Source organism: Microtus pennsylvanicus, chromosome 15, assembly GCF_037038515.1.
Source record: "Microtus pennsylvanicus isolate mMicPen1 chromosome 15, mMicPen1.hap1, whole genome shotgun sequence".
NCBI lineage: Eukaryota > Metazoa > Chordata > Mammalia > Rodentia > Cricetidae > Microtus > Microtus pennsylvanicus.
Window position 1 is genome coordinate 70718498 of NC_134593.1, and position 14396 is coordinate 70732893.

General features: G+C 50.0%; 1 protein-coding gene across 23 annotated transcripts in view; it reads right to left on the reverse strand.

Moving 5' to 3' along the window:
- The window catches only part of Dock9 (dedicator of cytokinesis 9), a 252259-nt gene that overhangs the window by 187146 nt on the left and 50717 nt on the right, over window positions 1-14396 (reverse strand). For 3 of the 23 annotated variants that reach the window (XM_075949302.1, XM_075949323.1, XM_075949291.1), the window contains exon 1: window positions 6209-6651. The exons of 6 other annotated variants lie outside the window; for them this stretch is intronic. In XM_075949302.1, coding sequence (XP_075805417.1) covers window positions 6209-6370 — 162 coding nt within the window. In that variant the 5' untranslated portion in view covers window positions 6371-6651. Of the gene's footprint in view, window positions 1-6208; window positions 6667-14396 lie in introns of those variants that run through there. 14 more of the 23 variants (XM_075949292.1, XM_075949299.1, XM_075949293.1 and 11 more) reach the window with 6 other exon arrangements.

Consider the following 14396-nt stretch of genomic DNA (forward strand, 5'->3'; position numbering starts at 1 on the left):
CACACGCACACGCAGGAACACACGTGCACGCAGGAACACACACGCACACACAGGAACACACGCACACGCAGGAACACACGTGCACGCAGGAACACACACGCACACACAGGAACACGCGCACACAAAGGAACACGCGCACACAAAGGAACACACGTGCACACAGGAACACGTGCACACAGGAACACACGTGCACGCAGGAACACACGTGCACGCAGGAACACACGCACACGCAGGAACACACGCGCACGCAGGAACACACACACACACACAGGAACACACGCACACGCAGGAACACACGCGCACGCAGGAACACACGTGCACACAGGAACACACACATGCACTGACAGCAAATGGAGAACTGTCACTGTTTTCTCCCTGTGTGGCCGTTAGCAGTTTGCCTGTTTACTGCCCCCAGTACGCAGCTGCAGTCATGGTTCTGACTGACCAACCTTATTCTCCTCTATAATCAGCAGAAACAGAATACACCACAGAATAACACAACAGGTTTCCAACCCTTCCACAATTATAGAAAGGAAGTAAAATATAACCCATGGGGCCATGAGCAGAATGGGACCGTCTCTGACCAAGAGAGTAGACTTGACCACGCTTTGCTTCGGTTGAAGCCTTCACTCCTGTGGAGGGTTTAGACTGGCTGACTTCCTGGCCAGCTAGAACCTGTGCAGCCCTTACATGCCAGAAACGTAGAAACGTCGGCTGAGACAGCCCCGCAGCTGCTCCGCACCCAGCATGAACAGGCAATCAAGACAAACTCCACAATGCAGTGAGCTAATTCATTCAATTACTTTGTAAAGCAAAATCCTTGAGGAAAAATCTATACTCGAGAATGAGATCTACCCCACCCCAATCTTCCGCATCAACTGTGCTAGACCCAGCAATCAACACTTAAATGGGATAAGGCTGGGGAGACGGCTCAGTTGGAAGCAGAGGAACAGAGTTTCATGCCAAGAACCATGTTTGAAATATAAATATACTGGTATGAGATCCTGTCTCAAGAAGCAAACAACAAAGCAGACAGAGCCAGAGGAACACACCCAAGGCTGTTCTCTGGCCTCCGCACACTGGTCTCCACACATATGCACCAGCACTTCTGCACACAAGGCTGTTCTCTGGCCTCCGCACACTGGTCTCCACACATATGCACCGGCACTTCTGCACACAAGGCTGTTCTCTGGCCTCCGCACACTGGCCTCCACACATATGCACCGGCACTTCTGCACCCAAGGCTGTTCTCTGTCCTCCGCACACTGGCCTCCACACATATGCACCGGCACTTCTGCACACAAGGCTGTTCTCTGGCCTCCGCACACTGGCCTCCACACATATGCACCGGCACTTCTGCACACAAGGCTGTTCTCTGGCCTCCGCACACTGGCCTCCACACATATGCACCGGCACTTCTGCACACAAGGCTGTTCTCTGGCCTCCGCACACTGGTCTCCACACATATGCACCGGCACTTCTGCACACAAGGCTGTTCTCTGGCCTCCGCACACTGGTCTCCACACATATGCACCGGCACTTCTGCACACAAGGCTGTTCTCTGGCCTCCGCACACTGGCCTCCACACATATGCACCGGCACTTCTGCACCCAAGGCTGTTCTCTGGCCTCCGCACACTGGTCTCCACACATATGCACCGGCACTTCTGCACACAAGGCTGTTCTCTGGCCTCCGCACACTGGCCTCCACACATATGCACCGGCACTTCTGCACCCAAGGCTGTTCTCTGGCCTCCGCACACTGGTCTCCACACATATGCACCGGCACTTCTGCACACAAGGCTGTTCTCTGGCCTCCGCACACTGGCCTCCACACATATGCACCGGCACTTCTGCACACAAGGCTGTTCTCTGGCCTCCGCACACTGGTCTCCACACATATGCACCGGCACTTCTGCACACAAGGCTGTTCTCTGGCCTCCGCACACTGGTCTCCACACATATGCACCGGCACTTCTGCACACAAGGCTGTTCTCTGGCCTCCGCACACTGGTCTCCACACATATGCACCGGCACTTCTGCACACAAGGCTGTTCTCTGGCCTCCGCACACTGGCCTCCACACATATGCACCGGCACTTCTGCACACAAGGCTGTTCTCTGGCCTCCGCACACTGGTCTCCACACATATGCACCGGCACTTCTGCACACAAGGCTGTTCTCTGGCCTCCACACATATGCACCGGCACTTCTGCACACGTGCAGCCACACACATGCACATACACACATACGTATTTACGTGGGATATATCTGAAATTCAATCATCCTACACTTACTAGATAAGTTCATTTCTAGGGCATCACCCTCCATGAAACAGATTCCTCGATGTTTAAATATAAACAGAACTTTCCATCAGAGGCTGCACATCACCCCCAATCTTACAACGCTGAAGACTGCACTCAAATTATCTGTGCTCTACCCCAGAGTGCTCCCTGGTGATCACCAAGAATTCTCCCTGATGATCACGGAGAGTCCTCCCCAATGATTGTGGAGAGTCCTCCCTGGTGATCACAGAGATTCCTCCCTGGTGATCACGGAGAGTCCTCCCTGGTGATCACGGAGAGTCCTCCCCAATGATCTGGAGAGTCCTCCCTAATGGTCACGGAGAGGCTTTTTCATCACTATACAGTGCTCTGCTTGCTAATTTACATGCTGCCTTCTTCCAAAAAAGTGACTCGCACACATAATAAGAACAAAATAAACAGACAGGACAAAGCATGTGATTATAAACGATAATCAGGAAATAACAAGCGAGACTTAACAATTTAAGAACCCTTCCGATGGTCCCACCTGTCAGAGCAGCAATGGTCAAGGGTCTCTCGGGAGTCTAAAACCCTATCAGCTTGGATCCAATCAAAAACCTTTAAAAAGCAGCCAGGAGTGGTGGATCCTTCATTTAATCTCTGCACTCAAGAGGCAAAGGCATGTGGGTCTCTGTGAATCTGAGACCAGCCTGGTCTACATGGAGTTTCAAGCCAGTCAGAGCTACACAGTGAGACCCCAGCTCAAAAAAAATAAGACGCTTGAAATGGCGCTGCATGCCTTTAAAATGGCACTCAGGAGGCTAAGGCTGTTGATCTGTGAGAAAGCAAGTCCCAGGCCAGCCAGAGAGACCCCGTCTCAAAACCGCACGCACGCATGCATGCACGCACGCACACACGTACGCTCTTACACTGTTTCTCGGGAAAGCATGACCACTCAGAATATGGGGAGAAGAAATTTCTTTCAAGGTTTGCCATAAAGAAGATACAAAAGAAAGAAAGAAAGAAAGGAAGGAAGGAAGGAAGGAAGGAAGGAAGGAAGGAAGGAAGGAAGGAAGGAAGGAAGGAAGGGGAGGAGGAGGAGGAGGAGGAAGAGGAGGAGGAGGAGGAGGAGGAAGAGGAGGAGGAGGAGGAGGAAGAGGAGGAGGAGGAAGAGGAGGAGGAGAGAAAAGCCAAAACAAAACAGCACAATGCAATCACAATTAGTACTTATTTATGATGCAGACAATGTCCTGAGAAGAGACTTGGACAATTCACTCATTTAATATCCCTGGGTTAACTCCCATTTTATCTGCATTTAGCAGATGAGAAAAAGGAGCAGAAAGCGGAAGCGAGCTGCCCACAGTCGCACAGATACTAAGTAATGGGTGTGGGCTTTAAAAGCTGATGGCTGGCTCCAGAACCACGATCTTTAAAAAGCTTACATTTCATTAGTGTATATATGTATGTGTGTCTATGTACAAGTATGTACATGTGGATGTGGATGTTTATGCAGGCAAGGAGAAGGTCTCAGAGCCCCTGGAGCCGGAATTACAGTCAGTGGTGAGCCACAAGGTGTGTGCTGAGAACCGGACTCTGATCCTCTGTAAGCACAGAAAGCGCTTTGAACCACGGAGCCATCTCTTCCAGAGTCACCTTGATGTACTCCGCTGCCTCCCGTTGACCCAGACGCAAGCCAGACTCATCATTACCCATCCTTAACAGTGAGCATCACTGTCACAGTGAGCATCACTGTCACAGTGAGCATCACTGTCACAGTGAGCATCAGTACAGGATGGGAGAAAGGCGCAAAATTTGGTTCAGAGGGAGAAATTACACGAAGACCAAAATGAGGCGGTGCAGGCATGAGGCTCTCTGGCTGCTGGGATACCTAGTCTCTAGGACGGGGGGGGGGGGGGGGGGGCTCAAGTCTTCAGCCCATCCCAACACAAACATGCCCTCCAACAAGGACACACTGAGAGGTTAGAGTGGAGAGGCGCTCTTACGGAAGGTGAAGTTCGGCTGTCACCTGCTGACGCTTCAGGCAGAGTCACAGATGGAGGCATTGCCAGGGCTACGGATAAGGGAGGCAACTTCCCAAAGCTGGGGACCCTAACAAGGACCCATATGATCTGAAGATGAGATCAGATGGCCTTTACATGGAGGTGACCCAAGGGAGTGACAATGGGTTTGCTGGGGGGCTGAGGGCTCACACTGGGCATTTATGGGTGACTAACTGAGAAGGAAGAGCTGAACAAAAACCTGGGGGAGTATAGGCATGAGCCACACAAGGCCTGCATGGCAGCGTCCCAGGAAGCCTCAAGAGCCAGAGTAAGGTAGCAAACGAGAAAGACAAGGGGACAGTGACAGGTGGAGCGGAGGAAGTCCCAGTGTGGAAACCTCCGTGTGCGTTCTGCATTGGAGGGTTGTAAGCACAGGGAGGTACCACAGTCTGACCTTCATTTCCAAAGACTGACTCCCCTGATGTGTGCAAAGGGGATCCGGGAGCACGGACAGAGCTGGAAGAGCAGTCACTGTACCCAGCAGCATCCTGACGGCCAACAGTGACCCACATGGTAGCTGTGGCCCACATGGTATAGGAACTGTGTGTCAGAAACCCAGGCCTTGAGGTCTGACAACGCCCGAGGCAGATTACTACTGTCTTGTGCAATCAAATGAGAAGAAAAGCAGGAGGGGTCTCCTCAAGCCAGGTAAACCAAAGACAACCCTGTCTGGCCCAAGAAGCATAAGCCTAGGGCACAGGGTGAAAGAAAGCAGCTAAGGTCCTAAGCAGCTTGCTGGCTAGGAGCAGGTGATGGGGTACAGCGTGGTAATGGGCTTGCCCGTCTAATCTGTTATTCTCCAGAGGATATTTCAAAATACAGCAGAGCTTAAAATACTCAACAGTTAACATAGCACCGCTTACAGTCCCTACCAAATATAACACTGACTTCCACACTGCTCTGACTTCTATCTCATCTAATGCTCTCCCTCCTTCCTCTTGAGTCTTCTGAGTGCTCATCACATAAGTCCCTCCACAAAACGCACCCTCTCCTTGGGCTCCCGCAGACCCAATCCCTAGGTGCGTATGGTGCAACAACGCCCCCTCCTCAAGCTCAGATGGCAGTCACCGGTGCTGAAGCATCCCCGCCTTTTGTGTGCCTCGCCCTACCGAGGAACTGCCAGCAAGGCTCATGCACAAATTCTCACACACACTTGTCCCCAGTCATCTTGACAAAAAAAACTGCAGTTGGAACAGACGGGGAAATGGCAAGGCGTTCTGAGAGAGGGGGCGGCCGATATGTGCTTCCTCGCAGCCTGCTATGGAAGGGGAGGTCACCGAGAGGCACACCCATCTGTGACTTAACACCCCTTCAAGCAAGGACAGAACACAGAAGGGACGGGTCAAGCCTGGCGTTTTCTCACGACCCTCCAACCATAAACATCGGAGTTGAGTTTTAAGAAAATAATACTATAAATATTTGTCTCATGTCCAGCACAGTTTTCTTTTACGATACATTTTACATCCCCTGAATGAGAGCGCTGACCACAGGCATTAGCAAGGCAAGCCAAGGGAAAGGCTGAGATATAAGGAGACTGAATAATTCACCATCACCGGGAAAAGGGGTCAGCATGTCTCTGTATGTCCTTTTCTACGTATCATTGCTAAGACCAGACCAAGCCCCCAGAAGCCTGTCAACTGCCTTAGAGAACTAGTCTCATAAAACATTGCCTCTGTCTACGCTTATCTTCACAGCCTCCAACACACAAATAGATGCTTCAAATTGTAAATCTAAGATTCCTGGTTACTCATTTACAGTATGTGCACATTTACATATACAGACACACGTAAGCACATGGAAAATGAACGAGAGCTGCTTTGCCACTAAAGACCAGCTTTATCCCACCACCGTTAAGCACTTGTTAATTAAACGAGATGGCATTTTACCAGGCAGGAGGAGATCAATACTTCTGAGTCTTCTCTGGACCAACTGTATGCTGGATATTCAAGGGCATTACTTTCCCCTTGCTGCTTGCACATGTAGGCACAGTTCCTCTCGAAAACGGTGCGGATGCCTTTGAAGAGAATCACACTGGTGGTGCAACCCATCCCCAAGGTGTGGACGTTCAGATGCCTAACAATCTCTACTCCATCTCCACATCAGCTTCCTTGGCTCTTCAGACGCAGGTTCCCACTGTACCATCTTCATGACAAGCAGCTACCGGCACCGAACAGAAGGGAAGTGCCAAGCTGTCACACTAGAATCCGTTCTTGTCCAACAGTCTGACGAAAAAAAAAATCCAGGCTCCCCGTGTAAAACGGGAAGGGTGGGCGGTGCAAAAGCAGGATGACACACCTCAGATGTACCAAGACGGTGAAAGTAGCGTTTTTCCAGGGCGCTGCTTCACTGCTATATGGAGGATAAATGTGCAGAAGATTAACCTGGGCTTGGAGGGAGAGTGCTGGTTCGCCGCATCTGCCTGGGATTGCTCTGAGTCTCAGAACCTGCCCAAAATGAAAGAGCCGGTGCCAAACAGCCACCCTGCTGCAGAAGCTGCTGCGGAACCACAAAGGATTCTGTGCTGCTAGAAATCACTCTCCCAGAATGCTGCGCCTAGCATCTCTATTAGCAAACATCTCTCTCCTTGACCTAAATATGCTGCTTGTTTAATCTTGCATCAATGAGGAAACAGGGGAGCCAGAGGGAAGGGGGAAAGACGGTCTAAAAACAAGTGAAAAACGCTGAGCGGACCGCTGCCATGGAAACACATGTAAGCACACTTCAAACAACCGTTTAGGCGCACGGCTAACAGCCTGCCGGCAGCAAAGCACAAGAAAACATGCGTGGCTGTGTGATCCTGACTTCCGCCTACCTCCGCTCGTCACCTGGACTAACCAAGCCCCTGCTGCTTAGGAGGATCCCCCCACCCCTGGTACTCGAAGATGCTAAGAGAAACACGGGCAGAGAGCTGCCCCTTCTGGCTGGCCGTGTGCCTCTAAAGCAGCGTTCTACAGTCTGCTAAGGCAGGTACTGCTGCAGTCCCATTCACAATCAATAACACCGGTCCTTCCACCACAGATCAACTCAGTGACACTCCAGTATAGCACGTGACTCTCAAGGAAGGGCTAGCAGCTAAGTTCTTCGTGGACGTACTAAGTAGACTCCTGTCATTTCCCTGTTAGCATGTGGGGAAAGCCTCTCGCTTACAACACGTGTCCAGAACAAGGCTGCCATTCCTTTCAGAGCTGTCCAATATTCCTGAGCTAGACAACCATTTCCATGCATAGATCTCAAAGCTAACCAACACCGAAGGATAACAATTGAGTACCTGGGGGAAGTAACAGAGAGCCATGTGATGTCGTAAGGGGAATTATAGTGAACACGGCCCTGTCACATGGTCTTGTTTAGCCACCAGGTTGGCAAAGAAAAGCAAAACCTACTGGTTCTCTCTCTGGCATTCGTACGAAAAAAACTATCTAAATAGTCACTAAAGGGATGCAGGTACGGCCACACGCACAGAGCAACGGCACTGTGGATAAGGCTGGCGTGAGCAGGGCCTGGGGATGCTCAGGAGGCGAGTGCTCTGTTGCGGAGGATAAGGAAGATGAGATCCCATAGCCAGTAGGCACCTGCATCCCGGCACTCAAGAGGAAGCTGGCAGCCGGACTTAGCCAGAAACGGTACCGTCGGTGTTCAGTGAGAGATTCTGCCTCAATGGATAAAGTGGAGAGCGACAGAAGAGGGCCGACTCTACGCTCACATGTGAGTACCCACACACTCAACCAGGCGGGCAGGCACAGGCACACACACACACACACACACACACACACACACACACATATACACATACATTTATACATACATTCAACCAGGCAAACACACACACCCACACACTCAATCAGGTGGGCAGGCACAGGCAAACATACACACACACACATATACACATATACACATACATTTATACATACATTCAACCAGGCAAACACACACACACACTCAACCAGGCGGGCAGGCACAGGCAAACATACACACACACACACACACATATACACATACATTTATACATACATTCAACCAGGCAAACACACACACACACACACACTCAACCAGGCGGGCAGGCACAGGCAAACATACACACACACACACACACACACATATACACATACATTTATACATACATCCAACCAGGCAAACACACACACCCACACACTCAACCAGGAGGGCAGGCACAGGTAAACATACACACACACACACACACACACACACACACACATACACACATACATTTATACATACATTCAACCAGGCAAACACACACACCCACACACTCAACCAGGTGGGCAGGCACAGGCACACATACACACACACACACATATACACATACATTTATACATACATTCAACCAGGCAAACACACACACCCACACACTCAACCAGGCAGGCAGGCACAAGCACACATATACACATACATTCAACCAGGCAAACGCACACACACAGTCAACCAAGCAGGCACAGGTACATGTATACACATACGCATACACACACACACACATACACACATACATTCAACCAGGCACACGCCCACACACACACTCAACCAGGCAGGCACAGGCACACATATAAACATACAGACACACACACACATACACACACATACACATACATTCAACAAGGCATACATCCACACCCACACAGTCAACCAGGCAGGCACAGGCACACATATACACATACACACATACATATATACATACATTCAACCAGGCACACATCCACACCCACACTCAACCAGGCAGGTATTGAGTGCACACACGTGCACGCACACACACGTTGTGGGGCATGTGAGGGGACCAACAGGCAGCACTGGAACACAGATGGGAAGTTGGCAAAGCTACACCTGAGTGAGCCCTGGAGAGGCAAAGCCCCAAGGACTGTGTGTCCTGAGGACCTCATGCTGCTATTGTTGCCTCCGAGGTCACCACATCCCCCATAATCTATGGGTTGTATGAAAACTCCCATGGGGTGTCTAGCCCCCCAGTGCGCAGTGTTACTGGTACTTACGGTAATTAGGTTTTTCCAAGCACTGCTGCTGGAGCAGACTAATGATCCCACCACCACCCTTAGAAAGAATTTAGACATGCAGAGCTGTTAGCAAGGATGGGTTAGGGTGTTTTTGTCAATGGCTTTGAGGTAGAAAATCTTGGGGGGAAATTTAAAACTAAGAAAGTCATGTAGTTGAGCGAGGGACTCGTTGAGGTCAAGAAACAAGAACAAGGACAGCCGGCTGAGCCATTAAATGTCTTCTTTATAAGAGCTGCCATGGTCATGGTGTCTCCACAGCACAGAAACCCTAAGACAAGGGGTCTTTTGAGATCTTTTGTAAGATTACCTTTTAAGACAAAGAGTAAAATGATTGAATTAAATTTTACTCCTCTGACAGAAACGTCAATTGAGTGGTTAGTTTGCTGACTCCATGAATCCCCATCAAATCCTGAGCTACTGAAGGCCAGTCTCACGGCAACACACACGTGTACATAAACACATTCAACCAGGCTCACTCATGTACACAAAAAACCTAAGATTTGAGACTGTGTAACCACCTGACATCAGAAGATCCAAGTCTTCGCGAGAGACTGCAGCACGCAGGCAAACATCATGGGAATTCATCACACACAAGCTGAATGCTGGAGACTGAAGCACTGGACATGTGAATTATGATGTAAATTGTCTCCCGAGTTTGCTTTCCGTCACACATTGAGTAGAAACAGAAACGACACCAAGAGATTTTAATTTATCTGTTTTGTCAATTTTGGATAGCCTAGGTACAGAAACAAGAGCCCCCTTAGGATGCAAAAGATTATGTTTGAAAATATAAAGCTTATATTTGAACTTCACAATGGATTATAAATTATAAGCAAGCCAGTTTTAAGCTGTTGGTATATTTTGTTCTATTGAATTTTCTCTTAAACCCCTTGTCAATAGTCAGGCATGACAAATGCCTATTATCCCAGCACTCAAGAGGATAGGGAAATTGAGATCACACTGAGCTCACAGTAAGTTCCAGGCCAGCCTGGGATACACAGCAAGGGCCTATATTGAAAATAATAATAATAATAAATCAAAACCTTGTTTAAGAGCTGTAGAGATTGCTCAGTGGTTAAGAATACAAGATGCTCTTCCAGAGAAGCCAGGTTCAAATCCCAGCACCTACATGACAGCTCACAACCACCTGTAACTCCAGTTCCAAGGGATCTGATGTTCTCTCTGCCCTACTGGTTTTCACAGGCACGGCACACAAGGAGTGTGCATGTGCAAATACATATATATCTAGCACATACACATTACACATACACATCCCCTCAAAGACAAAGAAACAAAGTACCAATGCATGCCACGTGAACAGATCCGAAAAAACACTGTGCTAAGTGAAATAAGCCAACCAGAAAAGGAGTTGTGCATGTAATTCCACTTAAATAGCCAAGAGCAATCCACAGAGACAGGAAATACAGCTGAGTGTACAACACACCCAACAAAGACTGAGGCAGGAGCATCATGACTGTGGAACCACCCTAAACTATACGTGAGAAAGAAGGGAGGAAGGAAAGATGGGCGGGACTTCTGCTTACCTCCCCAGGGCTGGGGAGCAGGACTATGTGGTGACTGCTATATGGCTGGTGTCACGTGGAGTGATAAAAATGCCATCAAACTAGAGTATTAGTAATACATAAATAGTCCCTGCCTGATCCCCAGTCCCTGCCTGACCCAGGGTCTCTGCCTGACCCACAGTCCATGCCTGACCCACAGTCCACGCCTGACCCATGGTCCCTGCCTGACCCAAGGTCCCTGCCTGACCCACAGCCCTTGCCTAACCCACAGTCCCTGCCTGACCCAGGGTCCCTGCCTGACCCAGGGTCCCTGCCTGACCCAGGGTCCCTGCCTGACCCCCAGTCCCTGCCTGACCCCACAGTCCACGCCTGACCCACGGTCCAGACCTGACCCACGGTCCATGCCTGACCCACCGTCCCTGCCTGACTCAGGGTCCCTGCCTGACCCACAGACCCTGCCTGACCCACGGTCCCTGCCTGACCCATGGTCCCTGCCTGACCCACGGTCCACGTCTGACCCAGGGTCCCTGCCTGACCCACAGTCCACGCCTGACCCCATAGTCCACGCCTGACCCACAGTCCACGCCTGACCCACGGTCCCTGCCTGACCCACGGTCCCTGCCTGACCGACGGCCTTTGCCTGACCCCCAGTCCCTGCCTGACCCCCAGTCCATGCCTGACCCCATAGTCCACACCTGACCCCCAGTCCACGCCTGACCCCATAGTCCACACCTGACCCACGGTCCCTGCCTGACCCACTGTCCACGCCTGACCCACAGTCCCTGCCTGACCCAGGGTCCCTAACTGACCCACGGTCCCCGCACGACCCACTGTCCACGCCCAAGCCACGGTCCCTGACTGACCCACAGTCCACACCTGACCCACAGTCCACGCCTGACCCACAGTCTATGCCTATCCTAATAAAATGACTCGTGCTAAGAATGACTTCTACGCTCAATATAAGCGCACCTGAATTTCATTTCTGTTCCAGGCCCCATCTGGGCAAGCTGACAGGAAGGTCCAGGTGAATCTTTGACACCAGTAAGAAATTAAACAGTGTAAGGACCCTTCAACCCCAGATGTTTACCAAAAAATCCCAAGCCAGAGACCTCTCCTTGCTATCTCACCTACCCCAGGATCCCCTTGGGAGCTGCCCTGTTTTCTTCCTCTAAGAAAGACTCATTAAAAATTTTTTAAAATAAAAAAAAAATTCTTTTCTTTTTTCTTTTTCTTTTTTTTTTTTTTGGAGACAGGATTTCCCTGTATAATAGTCCTAGCTGTCCTGGAACTAGCTCTTGTAGACCAGGCTGGCCTCAAATTCACAAGGATTCACCTGCCTCTGCCTCCCAAGTGCTAGGATTAAAGGTGTGCAACACCACTGCCTGGCCTAAAAAAAAAAATCTTACATAGAGTATATATTACATACAGTATATATTACATACAGTATTGATCACATTCTTTCCATACACATACACCTCCCAGATCATCCCCACTTCTCTCCCTACCCACCCAACTTCATGTTTTCTCTCACTTGCTCTCTCAAAAAATAAAGGTCAAATAAACAAACACACACCAGTAAGACCAAAAAAGAACAACAACAAAAACATAAAAAACACACACAAAAAGTACAGGTAATGTGGGATTCCCCTTTGTATGCTGTGAATAATACCACTGATTAATAAAGAATCTGTCTTGGCCTGTGATAGGGTAAAAGACTAGAGCTAGGCGGGGAAAACTAAACTGAATGCTGGGAGAATGAAGGGGGGTTGAGAGAAGCCATGGAGCCCTGCCAGAGACAGACTCCAGAACTTTACCGGGTAAGCCACAGCCTCGTGGCAATACACAGATGAATGGAGATGGGTTAATTTAAGGTGAGTTAGCCAGAAATACTCTTAAGCTATTGGCCAAACAGTATTGCAAATAATATGGCTTCTGTGTGATTATTCGGGGCTGAGCAGCTGGGACGAACTAACAGGCTTTCTACAACACACAAGGTCCATCTTGTGCTGACCTGGGCATGGGGCTTGTCCTGGAGTGAGGTTGACGTGCCTTCTGTCACCCTCTTGAGGGAGCTGGTGTGCTCAGTAGGGTATGGTTAGGTGGGGCATTTGTCCTGTTCCTGCAGAGGGACTCTCAGAGTAGGTTGTGTCCTAAGAAAGCCGCTACCGAAATGGGAGAAGAGCAGCACCTTCTCTGTCCAAATCCGGTAACAGAAGACATGTTCACAAGCACAGCTGGTGCCCCTAGCTCTACGCTTCAAGGGACTTGCTGTGATTTGATGCAGCTTTCTTCCCTGGGTGAGCTGAACAGGTTTTGCATGCTGCTCAGGGTAAGAGGTTCTGGGACCAACAAGCCACCAGAAAGCCTAAGGACTGTCTGTTCTGGCTGAGCTCTGCCGACCTTGTGGGCGGTCACAGAAGTGCCAGAGTGCAGCCGGTGCAGAGCTCCCCCAAAGCTGATCGTCTAGAGTCGTACTTACCATCTGCGGCACGCTCCTTGCCAACGTCTTGTTTTAAATGTCTTCTAAAAGTCAAATCCGTTTGCTTGGAAGATTTCCTTACTCCTCTCCTAGGAAATCTAGATAAAGCAGCTGAGGGGAAAATCTCAAAGCATCAACTGATGCTCGTGCACTTCAAACGGAGACGTCATCTATCTAGACTAGACCTCTTGTCTATTTTGGAGATGAGGAAGCCTAGACGGAATTCTGTCAAAGCCTGTCTTTTAAACAACATAAGATGTAATCTTAAAATGAAAACTTGCAAAGAGGCTCAGCACCAGTGAGAGCTGAGGATGCTGTACTGAGATAAGCCAGGCACGAGGAGATTGCACGGCTCCGCTCCCATGAGGAGCTGACTGTGAGATTAGTGAGGTATGGCGGGGATGCTTGAAGAAAACCAAGAAACAAGTGCGTGTAAGGACAGGAAACCCTAGTCTTCTCGAGTCCTCGCTCCCTCGTAAAGGGCAGAGACGTTAGAGAAACAAGCTTCGTTGGGTTTATTCCCTCTTTCCCCTCAGTGCGGGCCTCCTGGGAACAGCCCTTTGCACAGGCATCCTCGCAGAGAAAAGGGAGCTGAGGCTTCAAGTTCTGACTCAAGGACAGACAACTCGGGCCACTTCCGTTGAGAGCTATAAAGAACGAAGCAACCGAGTTCTAGGGATCCATTAACCCCTCAGTGCTGGGAGACGCCAGGAGCAGCCAGACTCCAATTACTGTTATGAGAGGTCGCAGAGCGAATCTCACGGCTACTGAGGGAGCTCAGATCTTTATAGAGAAACCCATAAATCCAGAAATGCTGGGCCTGTGTCAACTGCAAGATGCAAGCAAAGCAGCAGCACAGTTGTTGGCCTCAGCACCTCTCTGAGCACCGGGAAGCAGGGCGTCCAGCTGTAAGGGAGACTGGAGGAAAAACAGAAGAAGCAAAGGAAACTCGAAGGGGCCTAATGCAATCAGCACCACCTGTGATTCATCCTGGCCTCCAGCAGCCTCTCTGAAGGATTCTCTCGCTGGCAGACATCTCGAAAGGTCAAGCTGA